The following is a 14203-nucleotide window of genomic DNA, read 5'->3' on the forward strand; positions in this document are numbered from 1 at the left end:
ATACTGAAAGACTAAGAGCCTTGTTGTGTACATTATGGAAATTTTTGCTAATGATTCCCACAGGAATCTCCACAAATTCAGCTCTGCTGACATAGGGGAAATATTAATGGAAACAAAATACTGGCAACCTTGAGGCTTTGTGCATTTTGAAGTTTAGACCTTCTGAGAGTTTGAAGTTAGCCTGCTGGTAATGAACCGTTAAAGGTCATTTACCAAGAAAAAAATTAGTGTAGGGACTGCAGGAAACCAGTGAAATTTTACACTACATTCACCAAAAGCAAACCTAGATCCTTGAAACAGCAAAAGAGAATTTAGAAGCTAAAGACTTTAACAAACCTTCGGCAAAAAAATATATGCCACCTATAAACAAGGTAATATTTCACACCAAAATTACAAAGTATCTAATGTACATGTATTAAATAGCATTGTATACATTCCTTGTCATTCCTGGTTTTTAAATCCTAACCATTAGTAGGTGTATTTATCTTGTCAAAGAAACCAGATGGTCTCAGTGGAGTTTAAATTAAGGACATTTCAACAAAGTTACCCTGAGGCGAATACATAAAGTTCAAATATTAAAGTGCCATGCTTCCAAGACAAAGCTAGTAGATAGTTCCTATGGATGCACAGCTCTAGATGTGATTTACGACACTGATTGTGCAGGCAATCACATCTGTATGTGCAAGCCTCATTTCTGCATGGAAACAAGACATAAATTTATCTTATCTACACATGCACAAACAAGGATCATCTCCTGAACTCTGACCCTCTTTGTTGGCAATCTCTCCCTGACAAGACTCCTAAATGCCTGAATTAGGCTGGCACAATACAGCATCAAGCCCTAACCATTCAAAATGTGCCATTCCTTATCCCTTCCCCTACCTTCCGCATTATGATGCCCCACTTACCAGTGCTAGTCGTATGCAAGGATGTGTGTCTTTCACATTTCCATTCACCTCTGCCATTACCAGTACAGATGCACTGAAGCAAGTTTCCACGGTTATCCTTCTTGCTCCAGGTGTCTCCAATTCTGTAGGAAGTCTTGGTGTCATGGTCATTACACCTATCTGTATAAGGAACATGACTGTTAGCTATTTCTGCATTGGGTGACTTCTCCATGCAATTTATAGTACTGAACCACCAACACTATCAAAAGGAGCTGATGGTTCAAAGCCTTTATTGAAATCCCATTTCATTTTCTGCAGCCCACTATTACAAGTCCTATATGCACTAAAGCCTGCATTACACTGCATAGGCTGAGATCACCTGAAAATCCTGACACTTTAGCCTAAGGGAAAATTCCCATTAATTTCCAGAACTGCGATTTCACTTTGTAGCCATTGTCAAAATTAGCATCATAACATTCCCAGTGTGAACATAGTAAGCTGTGTTCAAAATTAATGTGAAAAATCATATTCTGGATTGAAAACATTCTTGCTAGTTACCTTTAAAGTTATTTTAATAGCATACACCTTTAAAGCCTAAACTTGTTTTAATGTCCTTTTTTGGGTGGGGTTTTTTTTGTTTTGTTTTTTTTTTAAAGCAGAAGTCTTTGTAGCTGGGTCATTTCATACTATACACAGGGCACAGTTCAAGTTCAGGGCTGTACTTCAGCCTGAAGAAACTAAAACCTGTTTGAGGGCAATATGTTAAATTCCATTCTTCAAAAAGAAGTCTGCATGAAGCTCCAGTAAAGTTAACAGAGGTTGCTCATGTCATACCAGGAATATTAGACTTTCTAAATCTCCCTGTTGTCTTTAACAACCCACAGCCCCTGATGAATTGAGTAAATGGGTTCAAAGGACAGCATAACAAACTACTTTTGTCTGGATGCCAGGTCCACATGGATTAACTAGTTCTTCTTCCATTACAACATTTTACCATTTCATTCAAGGGCAACTTGATACAGTGGCTCAAATATAATAATGGATCAATGAACAGGGATTTATGAAGAACTGTGGAAGGACATATGCATCATGCCAGATTACCACTGAAAGAGCACATGGGATAGAATACGAATGTGGAAAACACATTACTAATTCACAGTAGTTAAAATGACCAAAAACTGAGTATTTGCCAAAAGAGTGGTAAATTGATGAAGTATTCAAAATGTAATTTGGAACATGTGGAAAAAACACTGTCTTATGGACACTCAGATTCTCAAGTTAGATAATGAAAAGCTGAAATGTGCCCCAACAGATCAGCTGTGATTCTGGAAAACACTGGCCATAAAAGATACATAACAGCAGCACATACTGAAGCATAATGCCACTTTGTGGGCTACAGCTATTGTTTTACACACATAAATTTGAATTTCTGTGATTACATTTGAAAAACCAAATGAAAAATGAACAGGTCAGTTTATTGCAATTTCCCCTATGATACAGCAACACAGACCTGAGTTATGGGAGGAAAGATACTACCAAATAATTTTAATTAGTAATAATAACTCCTCCAAAATTCACAAACAACACATTCTGTTTTATTCATTCCTATTTGACAGTTAATGATTTTTCCCCACGTGGTTTTAAAAGGCTTAATATTGTCACGGCTGGTTTGATTTTTACAGGTTATTTCTTAACCAAGTCTCTCCAGCTCTTCAGTTTTAACTGCAACCCTCCTTAGTGTTTTTATTCTTCACAGGTCTGCTGTTTATATCAGCAGAAAGCCATTATCTGTGTGCCCAAGGCAACCGAATATGGGGCAATTTAAAGGCTACAGAAAAGTTTCTCAAACCTTGCATAACAAAGGTGTAAGGTACAAAGTTAGATTTTCTTGAGGCAACTGGTATAAACCATGACAGCTCCACAACGGAGCTTGCTCCTAACAAAATTGTAACAGAAGGTAGATAAACAAGTGAGATTTTTGATTTTAAAAGTCCTGTTTGCTTTGCAAATGCAAACAAAATGGAATATTTATGGTAATGTCCTTCAATGAGGTAAAAACTAAAAAAGACTCCTGCCCTGGTGAAACATTTTACACTGAAGACAAAATGGTGTGAAAAACCAACAAGCAAGATGGGAGAGCAGACAAAACAAATCCTGGTTTAGCTAACATATATATTAAACACTAATAAAGAGAAAAAATAAGAAATAAGAAGACATTTTAATCTGGCAGATCCTGCTGTTGGAGCAGGGAAACATTTCTCTTTAAAAGCACCTAATTCTCCCTCAGGAGGCTACTTTTAAAAACAGAAATGGAGATATTAGGGCAAATTCTCTGCCATTTTGCAGACCAAGCAATTCCCCCAACTTCCTGGGGGATGCGCGAGTGATTCAGCTGGTCTGTGGATTTCTTAAACCTTTCTCTCTCAAGCGGGTTAAAACCCAAAATAATCCAGCCATTCTGTCACCAGCACATATCACCAGCTCTCCCATGTGTCCCCAGATTGCAAAAAGCAACGGGGATGTGCAAGCGCTCCCCTCTCACCTCAGAGGGGTCTGTTTCCCGCCCTTTATCAGGCGATGGCCATCCCTCTAAAACTGCTGTTGGTTGCAACAGGCAGAAAAAGGAATACCTTTTCTTTTTGACAGAAGACAGATTTGAAAAATAAATAAGATAAATAAAACAGAGCAGCTGGCATGTGCCAGGCCAGTGCTTACTTCTGGAGGTGCAGGTGATGCGGCCACTGCCCTCGCCCAGGCAGGTGCAGTCCACCATCATCCAGCCCTGGTACGGCTTCTCCCAGGTCTCACCAACCACATAGGATGTCCCGGCCGTGTTGTCATAGCATCGCTCAGCTGTGAGAGGGAAAGGTATGAGAGTCCACCCAGGGCTATTCCACACGGAGACGCCTCAGGGAAGACAAGAAGGAAGACACCACACACTGTGACTGAGCTGGGGGAGAAGGGAGCTGCCACCTACCCACGGGCTTGCAGGTCCACTCGCCCTTCCCGTTGCCCAGGCACACGCACTCCAGCATGTAGCCGCCAGTCTCGTGGGGCCGGCGCCAGGTATCACCAATCTTGTAGGACTGGCCACCCTCATGGCAGCGATCTGCAGTGGGAGACAGGGGAGCTGAAGTGAGAGGCCACACCAGGGAAAGCATTGTGGGGACAAGGTAAAAGCCACCCAGCCAAGGGTGAAGGGGGCCAGGTAGGGTGGAGGTGGGGGATGGTGAGGAGAAGGAGTGGGGCAGGCCATGGCCTCCTTCCTCCAGCCTGCAAATTGGTGCCCCCCATTTTCCATTGGTACCCACCATTTTCTGTCAGCATCTGACCAGCATTTCCTGCACCCCCCAGGCCCCATCCTCTCTCCATAGCTAACTCCCTCCAGGTTTCACACCAAAGGTAAGACCTGGCTAGTGAAAGGCAAACACCAGGGCCTGAGGAGGTGCTGTTTCTCCCTCAGACCCTGCTCACAGCCTGAGGGTTTGCCTTCATCTTGTTCTGTGGTGGCACTGCTTGGGCCTCTCTGGCCTTCCCTATACAGGACATGGCAGCCAGGCCAGCATGTGGAGAATAAGGAAGTGCTTGGTGTGACTCCCCGACATGGCATCAGTCCTCTTGGGTTTGGAAACCCTGCCCTTGAAAGGCAGATTCCCAGCCTGCTGGTGCCCAGCAGCCTTGAGGCAGTCCAGACCTGCCACTTGGCCCACTCTCAAGGAGGGAAACATGGTGAAGGGCAGTTTGCAAACATAGGGTCTTCTTCCAAGGAAGAGAGGAGAAGCATTCATCCAGACATTTATCAGGAGCCACTAAAATGTTTTGTTGGCTCATTTGTGAAAGCAAGGAATCTAAGAGTTATGGAGATTGATTCAAAGCCAGTTGCAGTCAATGAGACTCTCCAGTGAGCTCTAAACCAGGCTGATGATGAGGAAATGAGACTGCTCTTATGTTTGCAATTTCCTTACTGACTCTTTCTTTTCTTACAATACTTATCATCCCTGCCCAATAAAATGCCATTAAATTCAGAAGAGCTTCAACTCATTAGATTCAATGCATTTTTTTCCATGCTATAATGACGGCTGGCTTCCGAGTCCTCTGCAGCAATGCTACTGGCATCAGCATGTGTGTCTTAAACAAGAACCTGGATACTTTTAAGAGCAAGCCTTTTCTCAAAAAGTGCCCCAGGGACTTTGAAATCTCAGTCTAAAAGTCCTTACACATGGTGATCTTCATCTGTGCTCACAGAAAGTCTAATTATGAACTAAACGGAAATTGTGAACAATTCAGTGACTCAATAAGGAAAGGATTTCCAGACTGAGACACACATGAAAGGGAGAGCTGGGGAGAAAGGACCAGGGGAAAAGAGTGAGGAACAAGAGGAAATTGTGGGGCAGGCTGGTGAAAAAGCAGTTGCAGAAACACATTCAGCCGGTGTCTGGGTATCAAACTCCAGCACCCTCAGGGACTACTGTCAGCACTGAAGGCTAGAGGGACTGGCTCTCAGGTGGTAAATACTCACAGTAGTCCCATTAATGCTGATGGTGTTATTCTGACTCACCAGCTGCAGAGCAGACCCTCACTCTTCCTTCCAGTCAAAAAATTACTTTCATAAATGCCCCAGTGAAGATGTAACACACTCTTGTATATAGTAAATGCACTAACCTGTATGGATGGACACTAACAGTAATTTCTGGCCTATGTTTTTACACATACCACTTCACCTCTTAAATAAAAGAGGAATTTGGTTGTGCAGATGTATGTACATGGGCAAGGACTTTCAATACCAAGATTTTAACAGGCTTTGGATTACCACCCCCTCCCTCCCCAACTCTAGCTAATGGGCATTGGGAATATTGTGTGAGTTTCTCTGGAAAACATGACACTAAGGAACAATAGCTGTAGTAACAGGCTCTTAGTTACGTACTGGCAATGGTGCAACTGATTCTCCCACGTCCAGCTCCAATGCAAGTACAGTCCCAGATCATGGAGTCCTTGGGGCGCTCATATGTCTCCCCTACTCGGTAAGTGGATCCAGTGTATTTGTCAAAGCAAGTCTCTTCAGCTATGAGGGGAGAAAAATCAACTTCATGTAACCATGCCAGTAACACGTACAGTTAAAAGAAACATACGTTCCTTGCCTTCTCACATGGATCCTCTTTCTTCCTGGGATGGAAGAGCAGAGAGGAAGTTGGGTAAAATTTGCCCCCCTCAAGGTCCCCATGATGCTGAATAACCTCAGCTTGCCTCCTGCAGTGAGCCAGAGGTTGAGCATGGCACATGGACATGCGTGCCCTGAAAGGGACAATCCAGTTGTTTGAGGTGCAACAGTACAGAAGACAGGAGGGAGCAAACAACCCCTGGAAGCTGTGTGCTTTGTCATGCTAATCCTCCTCATTCTGACCTGGCAAAAAATTGAGAATATTAATCCCAAACTCTACAGCAGTCCCACCAAAATTGACAGCCCTACTTGTGAATTGTTAACACTCACACGTGAGTAAGTGATTACAGAATGGTTATGTCAGTGCTACCACCAGACTTGAGACCTGCAACAGAACAACCTTCTTCTCTACCGGACAAATAAAGTTAACTCTGCCATAAAAGCAACTTGGTATTGGACTTTGAAAGTGTAAAACCTGGGAATCCCTGCAGTGGAAGGAAAACTGGATTAAACCCCCTTCTATGGGGGAATAAGGGGACTGAGTACTCCTTAAAATACTCTAGCCTCGACGCAGGCAGCACACAAGCCTTCCAACAGACATTGCTGGGTCGCTCCCATCTGTCTTACATGAACATTGTCAGCCAGGAACCAGTTTTTCTCTCTTACATCTCCAGAGCAACATAAAGGAGTTATGGCAAACCAGTGGCTTCAGGCCAATAAATAGAGATAGATCACATCTGATTATCTGAACTACATCGTAACCCAGAGAGATACATCTTTCAGGAGACCTTGGCTTTAAAGCTCTTTCTGTTACCTAAACTTTTCCTGCAGAAGACTAAACAATCTCATTTTACACTCAATTACAGAAAGCTCACAGGACGGCTGGGGGTCTGTGGAAAGTTGTAAGTTGAAATATTTTTAAACAAGCAGACCATACTGCCCAGCTATGAAAAGTTGGGGTGAAGCAATCAAACAGCACAGAGCCAGAGCTGCAAAGTGACTCCAGATTTGAACTTCCCTGATGCGAGTCCAGGAGTCAGTTCAGTTCATCATAAAGAAGAGGTTGGCTCCAAAATTAATGTTTAGATCCAATCCTCCAGAGAGATGAGTGATGTTTGGCTCAGGGTTCTGGTGGCAGGCCCATTGCTAATGAAAAGCATTTCTTAAAATCCCAAGCCAGATCTTCAATGTAATTGAATGTAGATCCGTTACTGACCTTAAGTACCAAACTTCAGCCGAAAACCCAGACTGCCAGTTATAACTCAGCACAAGGCTTAGCTTACTCAGCATCAAAAGCCATTCTGCGTTCTTGATGCAGACAAAAAAAGACCACCAACTTACGTTCAGGCTTGCTCTCGCAGTTAAACCCTCTGCTTCCACCATAGCAGGTACAGATCAGCGTGTTTCCCAGGTAAGTGCGCTCCCACTGCTGGTTTATTTGATAGTATTTTCCATTGTCAAAACAGGTCTCTGGTGTGGGGGGGAGAGGAGACGGAGGGAGGAAGCAGAGAGGGAAAAAGAAAGAAAAGTTTGGCGTTACCGAGGGCAGAGGCAGGGAGGGAAGGGGCACGGCACAGGCGAACCGTGCCGGCAGCGGGCACCGACTGCCTCGCACGCGTGGGGGTCACGCCGAGCCCGAGGGAGAGGAAGAAGTCCACCCGGGAGTCACTCGGCGTGGGTCACATTCCGGCTCCCGGGATGCCCTGCCCTGCCTCCTGGACCCCTTCCCGCCGCAGTACTCACGCTTGCCCTGGGCGGGGGTGCCCTGAGGTACTACGGTGGTCTGCGCCTGCCTCCGGCTCTTGCCGCCGCCCCCGCGGCGCTGTCCGCCGCCACCCCCTGCCGCTGCAGCGCCCAGACAGAGGGCGAGCAGCGCCAGCCGCCACACGGCGCGGCCCGGCATCCTGGCACGGCACGGCACGGCACGGCACGGCACGGCACGGCACGGCACGGCACGGCACGACGAGCGGCGCCGCTCGCAGGGCAGACCGACAGACGGGATAGTGGCGCCGCCCGGGCGATATATAGGGCGGGCGGTGCGCGGAGGGGGCGGCCGCCGCCGCCCCGGAGCCCATTGGACTCGGCGCCGACGGGGGCTGGGCGGGGGCCGCCGCCGCCCCACCGAGCACAAACCGCCCGTCCCGTCCCGTCCCGTCCGCCACAAAGAGCCGAGCCGGGCCGGGCCGGGCCGGGCGGGGCGGGGAGCCCAGACGGCGTGAGAGGCCCGTCCCTGCAAGAAGAGCGGGCTGGAAGGTTGTCGTGCCATTTTGTGGAACATTTGGCTTAACAAAATGGCTTTTTTGGGTAGAGAGAAACTTTCCTTTTTTTTTTTTCTTTTGAGCGACGCTGCCTGTAAGCTGATAACTACTCCATTCAGGAGGAATTATGTTCTGCGCAGGGATGAAGGTGCGCAGGGATGAAGGTTGGAAATAGGAAACCCTAAGTGATATTTTACCTACTGCCAGTGATTCAAGGTTAAAATCTTTCACACCTCACTTGGAAAAAAAATGGCGTGGTTACATTCCGCTCAAAATAAACTTACTAGCCTCTTTCTCTGACTTTATTTCTTGCTGTCCAAAATCAATTCTGAGAACAAAAGAAAAGTGAAAAAAGAAATACTAGGCTTTGAACCCTTTTAAGTATATGAGAGCTTCAGCTTGATGATCTTACTTAACCCTGCTGTACACGAATTTTGTCATCCTCTTTCCCCTGTCTTCTTCCCAGAAGAAGTCTCTCTTTTCCTTAATTTGAAGGAATACTGTAAAGCTGAGAGCATGCACTGTAATTGTGGCTCTCAAGTAGGAAGCAGCTAGTGAGCAGAGCACAGCATGTCCTGTTCTGGTACAGTGCCTGGAGCAGCACTCAAGTTTAGATCATATAGCAAGGTCGTGTTGCTAACCATTTTCGTGCCTCTCACACATACTCTGTCTTGGCAAAGGGATTATTAATCTAAAAGTCTGTGCTGTGTTTCCTGATCTATTAAAGTGACTCTTCAGACAAACATGAATGTGAAGTAGTCTACGGTGTTTCCCAACATCTTAAGCTGAACATCCGCACGCCTCCATAAGAGTTCTTCAGCAAGTTGAGCACCGAGCTCTTATTGCAAACCAATTGTATTATCTTTACTGAAATGCAAGCAGTAATACCTCACTTCAAATAAAGACTCTTTCAGTAGGCAGAGTATAGATCCAGCACATGCTTTGTCCCAGGAAAGCACGTACTTGCGATGTCAGGTATCTGTTTTCAAAGAACTTTCTATTTGTCCGTATGAGGAATGCCCACAGATACATTAACACAAACTTCCCTGCTGAAAACTTACTGGAAATTGAAACCTGACCTGGCAATTGAGGTGAGCTGTGGTGAGCTAATTCCCATCTTTCTTAATTTTTATTTTTAGATCTACTGCGCTGCATTTTTTTGGAGTTACCGGACACACATTATCCCTCAAAATAATCACAAAACTAAGGTGGCTGTATCGAGGGGGAGCTTTAGCTTTTGGGGTGGGACACATCGTCATAAACTAGCAAATATCCAGTTTCTCAAAATGAGAACCTGCTTTCAGAAAGTATTCCTGGTTTTCTGAAACCTAAGATATGAAGCGTCATCCCCAAATTCCAGCTTACAACATATCTGGAATTCTCTGGTAAAAGCAAGGTGAAAAGCACATTGTCAAAAAACGCTGCTGTATGACTGTTTATAACTGGGATGTACTTTACCTGGCCTGCTCCAAAGGAAGCGCTACTGAGTGGAAATCAGTGGAAGAGTTTTCCTTCTAGGAACCACATATGTGCAATGGGGAGGCAATTTTAGGTCATTTTTCCAGTTACTGTGTATAGGTCTTAGTAATTTTCAATTTCTTTTGCACAGTATGCATTGTAGCGCTGCTTCTGCCCAGTGCTTGCTTCTGCATACCCTTCTAGTGAGAGTGTGAACAGGTCCTGCTACTGCTACAAGCTCCTAATTAAGCTCAATTGACATGAAAAAGGAAAGGATAATGAGGAGTCTTCAAGTACAGGAGGATTATGATAAATAAAACTTGCTAGGGGAAACCTGCTTAAAATGTAAGAGCTAAGTACAGGTAATGCATAAGGAACAGGCTAAGGTGGAATAAGCAAACAAGAGGAAGCAACCAGCAGTCCTCACTCTGGAGCAAGAGCCCATGGGTGCTAGATGATGTGCAAACATAGCCGAAGTGCGCTCCAGGGAGTTTATAACCTCTGTAGGTCTAGGCACATAGTTCTTACCAGTTCTCCGCAGGCACTAGAGGAGGAGGGTCCCTGCTCCCAAGAAAGAAGGATTTTAGATGCGTTTCCAGGACACTGCTTTTAGTGACCCCTATTTACAGCATGCTGCTTTTAGCTATTATTTTTAAATGGCATTTAAAAGGTTCATGTACTGGATATATTCCTTGTGAAGGCAAAATGATGGACATTGACCTCATTTATGTCTACTTTAAGTCCACTTCATGGAATTTTGCTTAGGTCTTCAAGGACAGTATAACTATTTACACAAAACTGAAAATTAAATTCAGTCTGAAAATTGAATGACAAATACAGTGTTAGCAAGTGTGTGACTGTGTCTAATGCTTCTCACAGCATTAGACAAATACAGGGACAAATGTAAGATTCTTGTTTAAGAAAACATTACTGGAAGCACACAAAACAAAATTATAATTTTCAACAATGCTCAGATTAGTTCCTTGCATAGACATCATTTATTAACAGCCAGAAATAATCTTACAGGATGCATTTCAACAAAATTTAGAACAGCCTAGTTTCACTTCTAAAGGAATCTCTGACAGTAGTTATGCCACAAACATGTAGTAATTATTATATTGCATGCTGTTAGACTTTCTGAGATGTCTCCTACTTTTTTTAGGAAATGGATGTAATGCCTTTGTGTGTCCTGCTGTCAGTTCATCCCTTGAGCTAGCAGGAAATTAAAGGAAGATTCACCTGAAGTCTTTCTAGGATGAGACCAGTTTGAATTCATACCCACCCGTCCGTGGTTTTTGCATCCGAATAAGGATTAAGAATGTCCTAAACCTCTGCTTTAGCCATGGGTATTCTGATTCATGTTCCTGGTCTTTTCAAATTTATTTTTTTTCTACTGAAATCCTAACTTTTTAACTCTTGGTTAAAAAAGACACATGCCCTTATAAGGTTCTCCTGACTTTTGTTGCTCTGTTGTATTGCTCTGCAGATAAACTTCTCCACTGGTTTGACTTGATTTCCTTTACTGCACACACTCGTGGGGTGCTACGCATATGACTGGAAGCATGGTCTGTCACTGTAACCGTTCTCCTGCAAATTCCAATAGCAAAGAGGGAAGATGAATCAGTACAGAAAGGACCAAGCCAGGTCACTTGTTACTCTTTTAGCAACCTTAGAAGAAAGGCCACACAGGCTTAATCATCTCCTTCTAAAATTATCACTCATAGGAACAAGAACCATAAAGACAAAAGGTCAGGATTCCTCTCCTTGACATAGGGAGACCATTAAGCACTTCCTGCAGTTCACAAATATTTTGCAAGAACTCCTGTTGCGAGCTGAAAATTTCTGAATCATCACAATTTCAAGTCTGTGGTTTTGTTAGGTCACAGCAAAATTCATTTCAAGGCTGCTGAGGCTCTACTGCACAGTACTTCATTCACTCCTGAGTGTCTTGTCCAGGAATCTGGAACATCGCTCTTTAAATGAAATTCATTCCTTCTGCCGGTTAACTGCAACTTCAGCGGTATGTAACTTTATGCCGGCTCTCAGTGTAGGAATGAATTACATCGTGTATAAATGGTCCCTAACAGGGCATTAATTAGATCTTTGGCATTCTCAGTGGAAATTCCCTTCTCTTCTCCCTCCTCCCCAGTCTTTCCTAATGAAATGCTCAATGTTGTCAACACAGAAAAACGCATTTCCTTTCTCTATCTGTCTCTAGCTGTGGATTATGTTATTTAGTTTGGTCTACCCGAACTGTTGTAGCTCTGTTCATGTTGCCTGAATCCTTTGGAAATCCCAGCCCGACACCCTGCTGGGGATGTTCTGCAGCACTTCTGGGAGCTTGTCAGGGCAGCTCTGGAAATCTGAACTGGCATTTCAGGATGTCTCATGAACACTGTTGAATGGGGCTGAAAGACCTGGCTTGGAACACCAGGCACGCTGTTTCCAGCTCTTGAAAGAGATGATATTTTAGGCAGAGTTGGAACTATTTTGGCCTAATGAGGGATGTTCCATCTCCCTAGTTGATGCCTGCCGTGCTCAAAGGAAATGCCCTTCCAACTGGCTGCTTGTGCCACTTATTTTCCTCCTTTCAGAGGTTAAGCAGCCCCCAAGGACCACGACAGGGAATGGGTGAGCTGTCTCCTCCTCCAGCTCATGGTCCAGTGCCCCTTGCATGGAAGGAAATGGAATCCTGCAGCTTCTCCCCAAAGCAAAGAGAGCTCCAAAAGGCCCTGAAGCAGGACTACCGGGACAAAATGCGCTAGAGATGATTGCTGCAAGGAGCCTGGGAAGCATGGGGGTTTGCATTGCCGAGCATGGGAGTGACAGATCACCCATTAAGAGCCAGAACCCCCCTCCACAATTAACAGGAGAGAATTAGCAATGCCTGCAATCGTGTGCAAACCTGTACACATTAAGCATGGACAAAGGAAGGAAAAAAGTTATGACAGCTGGAAAAGTGCAGTTTCTTATGACTGTTATTTTCTTCTTAATTTTTGTGTTTTGGCCAAAATCCCACCCAGTAGTGGTGATGGGGGAAGGCTCTTAATTCTAGTGGCTGTTTTTATTTTAGTCATTACGGGTTTCTAACAATAACCTGACTTCTGAGTAATAGAGGTTTTTTTCTTTTAATGGAAGGACAACAGTTAGTTATGTCCATGTTGTTAGCATAACTTGCATCTCTCTCAAAGCCCAGAAACAGAATTAAAACCCTCCCTTTTTCCACAGCAGTCTTAAAAGTACTAAAGCAAGTTAAATAACGGTGATATCACCACCAGCAACATGAGGTGAACTTGGCCACAAACCCTGGTGTTTGAGTGCAATTGCTTTTATTCTCTCCCAGTGAATATGGCAAATCACACCAAGTCTTGTTTAGTTTTAGGTAGGCCTGGTCAAAATCCAGAAATAAATGCTAGTGCTGGGTTGAGCTTGGCTTGCTGCGAGGAAGTTGAGTACACTGAGCAAGGAAACAGCTATTTATTATGATGATTATGGGGGAGTGTGTAACAGTTTAAATTTGAGAGTCACAAAGGGCTGAACGGAGCCAGGAGCATCCAGAAGGAAAATATTTTGGCTCCAAGCTACAGTTTGTCCCGTTTCCTTCTTACCCTTTCCACCCAGCCTTACATGGAGCCAAGGAGTGTGGATGGCTCTTTGCTGCCAATTTTGAATGGTTTGATTTTTTCCCCTTCTCTACTATTGGTAACCTGATTTTTTGGCTGCACTCTCAGAGATGAGAGAAGCTCTCACTTTCACTTGTTTTTCAGCCTTGCCCAGAAGTTCTCATTGGCCGCTTTTTATACTTTCCAGCTTCTGTGGAAGAACTTGGGTCTTCTCCCTGTCTTCCTTCTCACTTTCTTCTCCCTACTCTTCCACCCTCTCCATTCTGGTAGTCAAGGTCTGCTGGCCAGCAAGATGTTCCTTGGTTTCTGATGTACTTATTTTAACTTGGTTTTTTCTGTGGCCCACCAATAGTGTAACTTCTCCTGTGGGACTTTCGCAACTATTTCTCTTCTTGTGGGTGGAAATACAGCCCAGAGAGAGGCTGAGAATAAGGTGTAAGGGCTGTTTCTGACTTATTCAAACCCTTTGTGGAAGACAAGCTTCTAAGAAGAAATTTTAGTAAAGCATCCTGGAGTTCCATTCTGGGTCAGTCAGCCAACTCATAATTAGTCTGAAGTCAGGGCCTCTTACAAGTGTGATTCGTACCTGGGGAGCATTGCTAGTGGGGAGTTTTGGTCCTATATAGGCATAAGTATTGATAAGATTTTTTTCTTCCCAAGTCAGTTCCATTGGAAACCTCTAACAGTAGAGTCAGGCTGAGAAATGAATCTATGTCAGGCCTACATCTCATTCTTAACTGTTTCTGGTGTGGCTTTACATTAAAATCTAGATGTGCTTTGATTAATTTTTGTTTGAAAGCTGGACCCCTGGCAAAGGAC

General features: G+C 44.3%; 1 protein-coding gene across 6 annotated transcripts in view; it reads right to left on the reverse strand.

Moving 5' to 3' along the window:
* FN1 (fibronectin 1) overlaps positions 1-8040 on the reverse strand; it is a 55408-nt gene extending 47368 nt beyond the window's left edge. For 2 of the 6 annotated variants that reach the window (XM_064452115.1, XM_009501674.2), the window contains exons 1-6: positions 7789-8039; positions 7387-7515; positions 5812-5949; positions 3865-3996; positions 3603-3740; positions 909-1067 (exon numbers count right to left, since the gene is read on the reverse strand). In XM_064452115.1, the coding sequence (XP_064308185.1) occupies positions 909-1067; positions 3603-3740; positions 3865-3996; positions 5812-5949; positions 7387-7515; positions 7789-7948 (856 nt within the window). In that variant the 5' untranslated portion in view covers positions 7949-8039. Of the gene's footprint in view, positions 1-908; positions 1068-3602; positions 3741-3864; positions 3997-5811; positions 5950-7386; positions 7516-7788 lie in introns of all 6 variants that reach the window. The other 4 variants (XM_064452117.1, XM_064452116.1, XM_064452114.1 and 1 more) reach the window with 3 other exon arrangements.
* Between the last annotated feature and the right edge of the window lie 6163 nt (positions 8041-14203).

This window comes from Phalacrocorax carbo, chromosome 5 (genome assembly GCF_963921805.1).
Source record: "Phalacrocorax carbo chromosome 5, bPhaCar2.1, whole genome shotgun sequence".
Taxonomy (NCBI): Eukaryota; Metazoa; Chordata; class Aves; order Suliformes; family Phalacrocoracidae; genus Phalacrocorax; species Phalacrocorax carbo.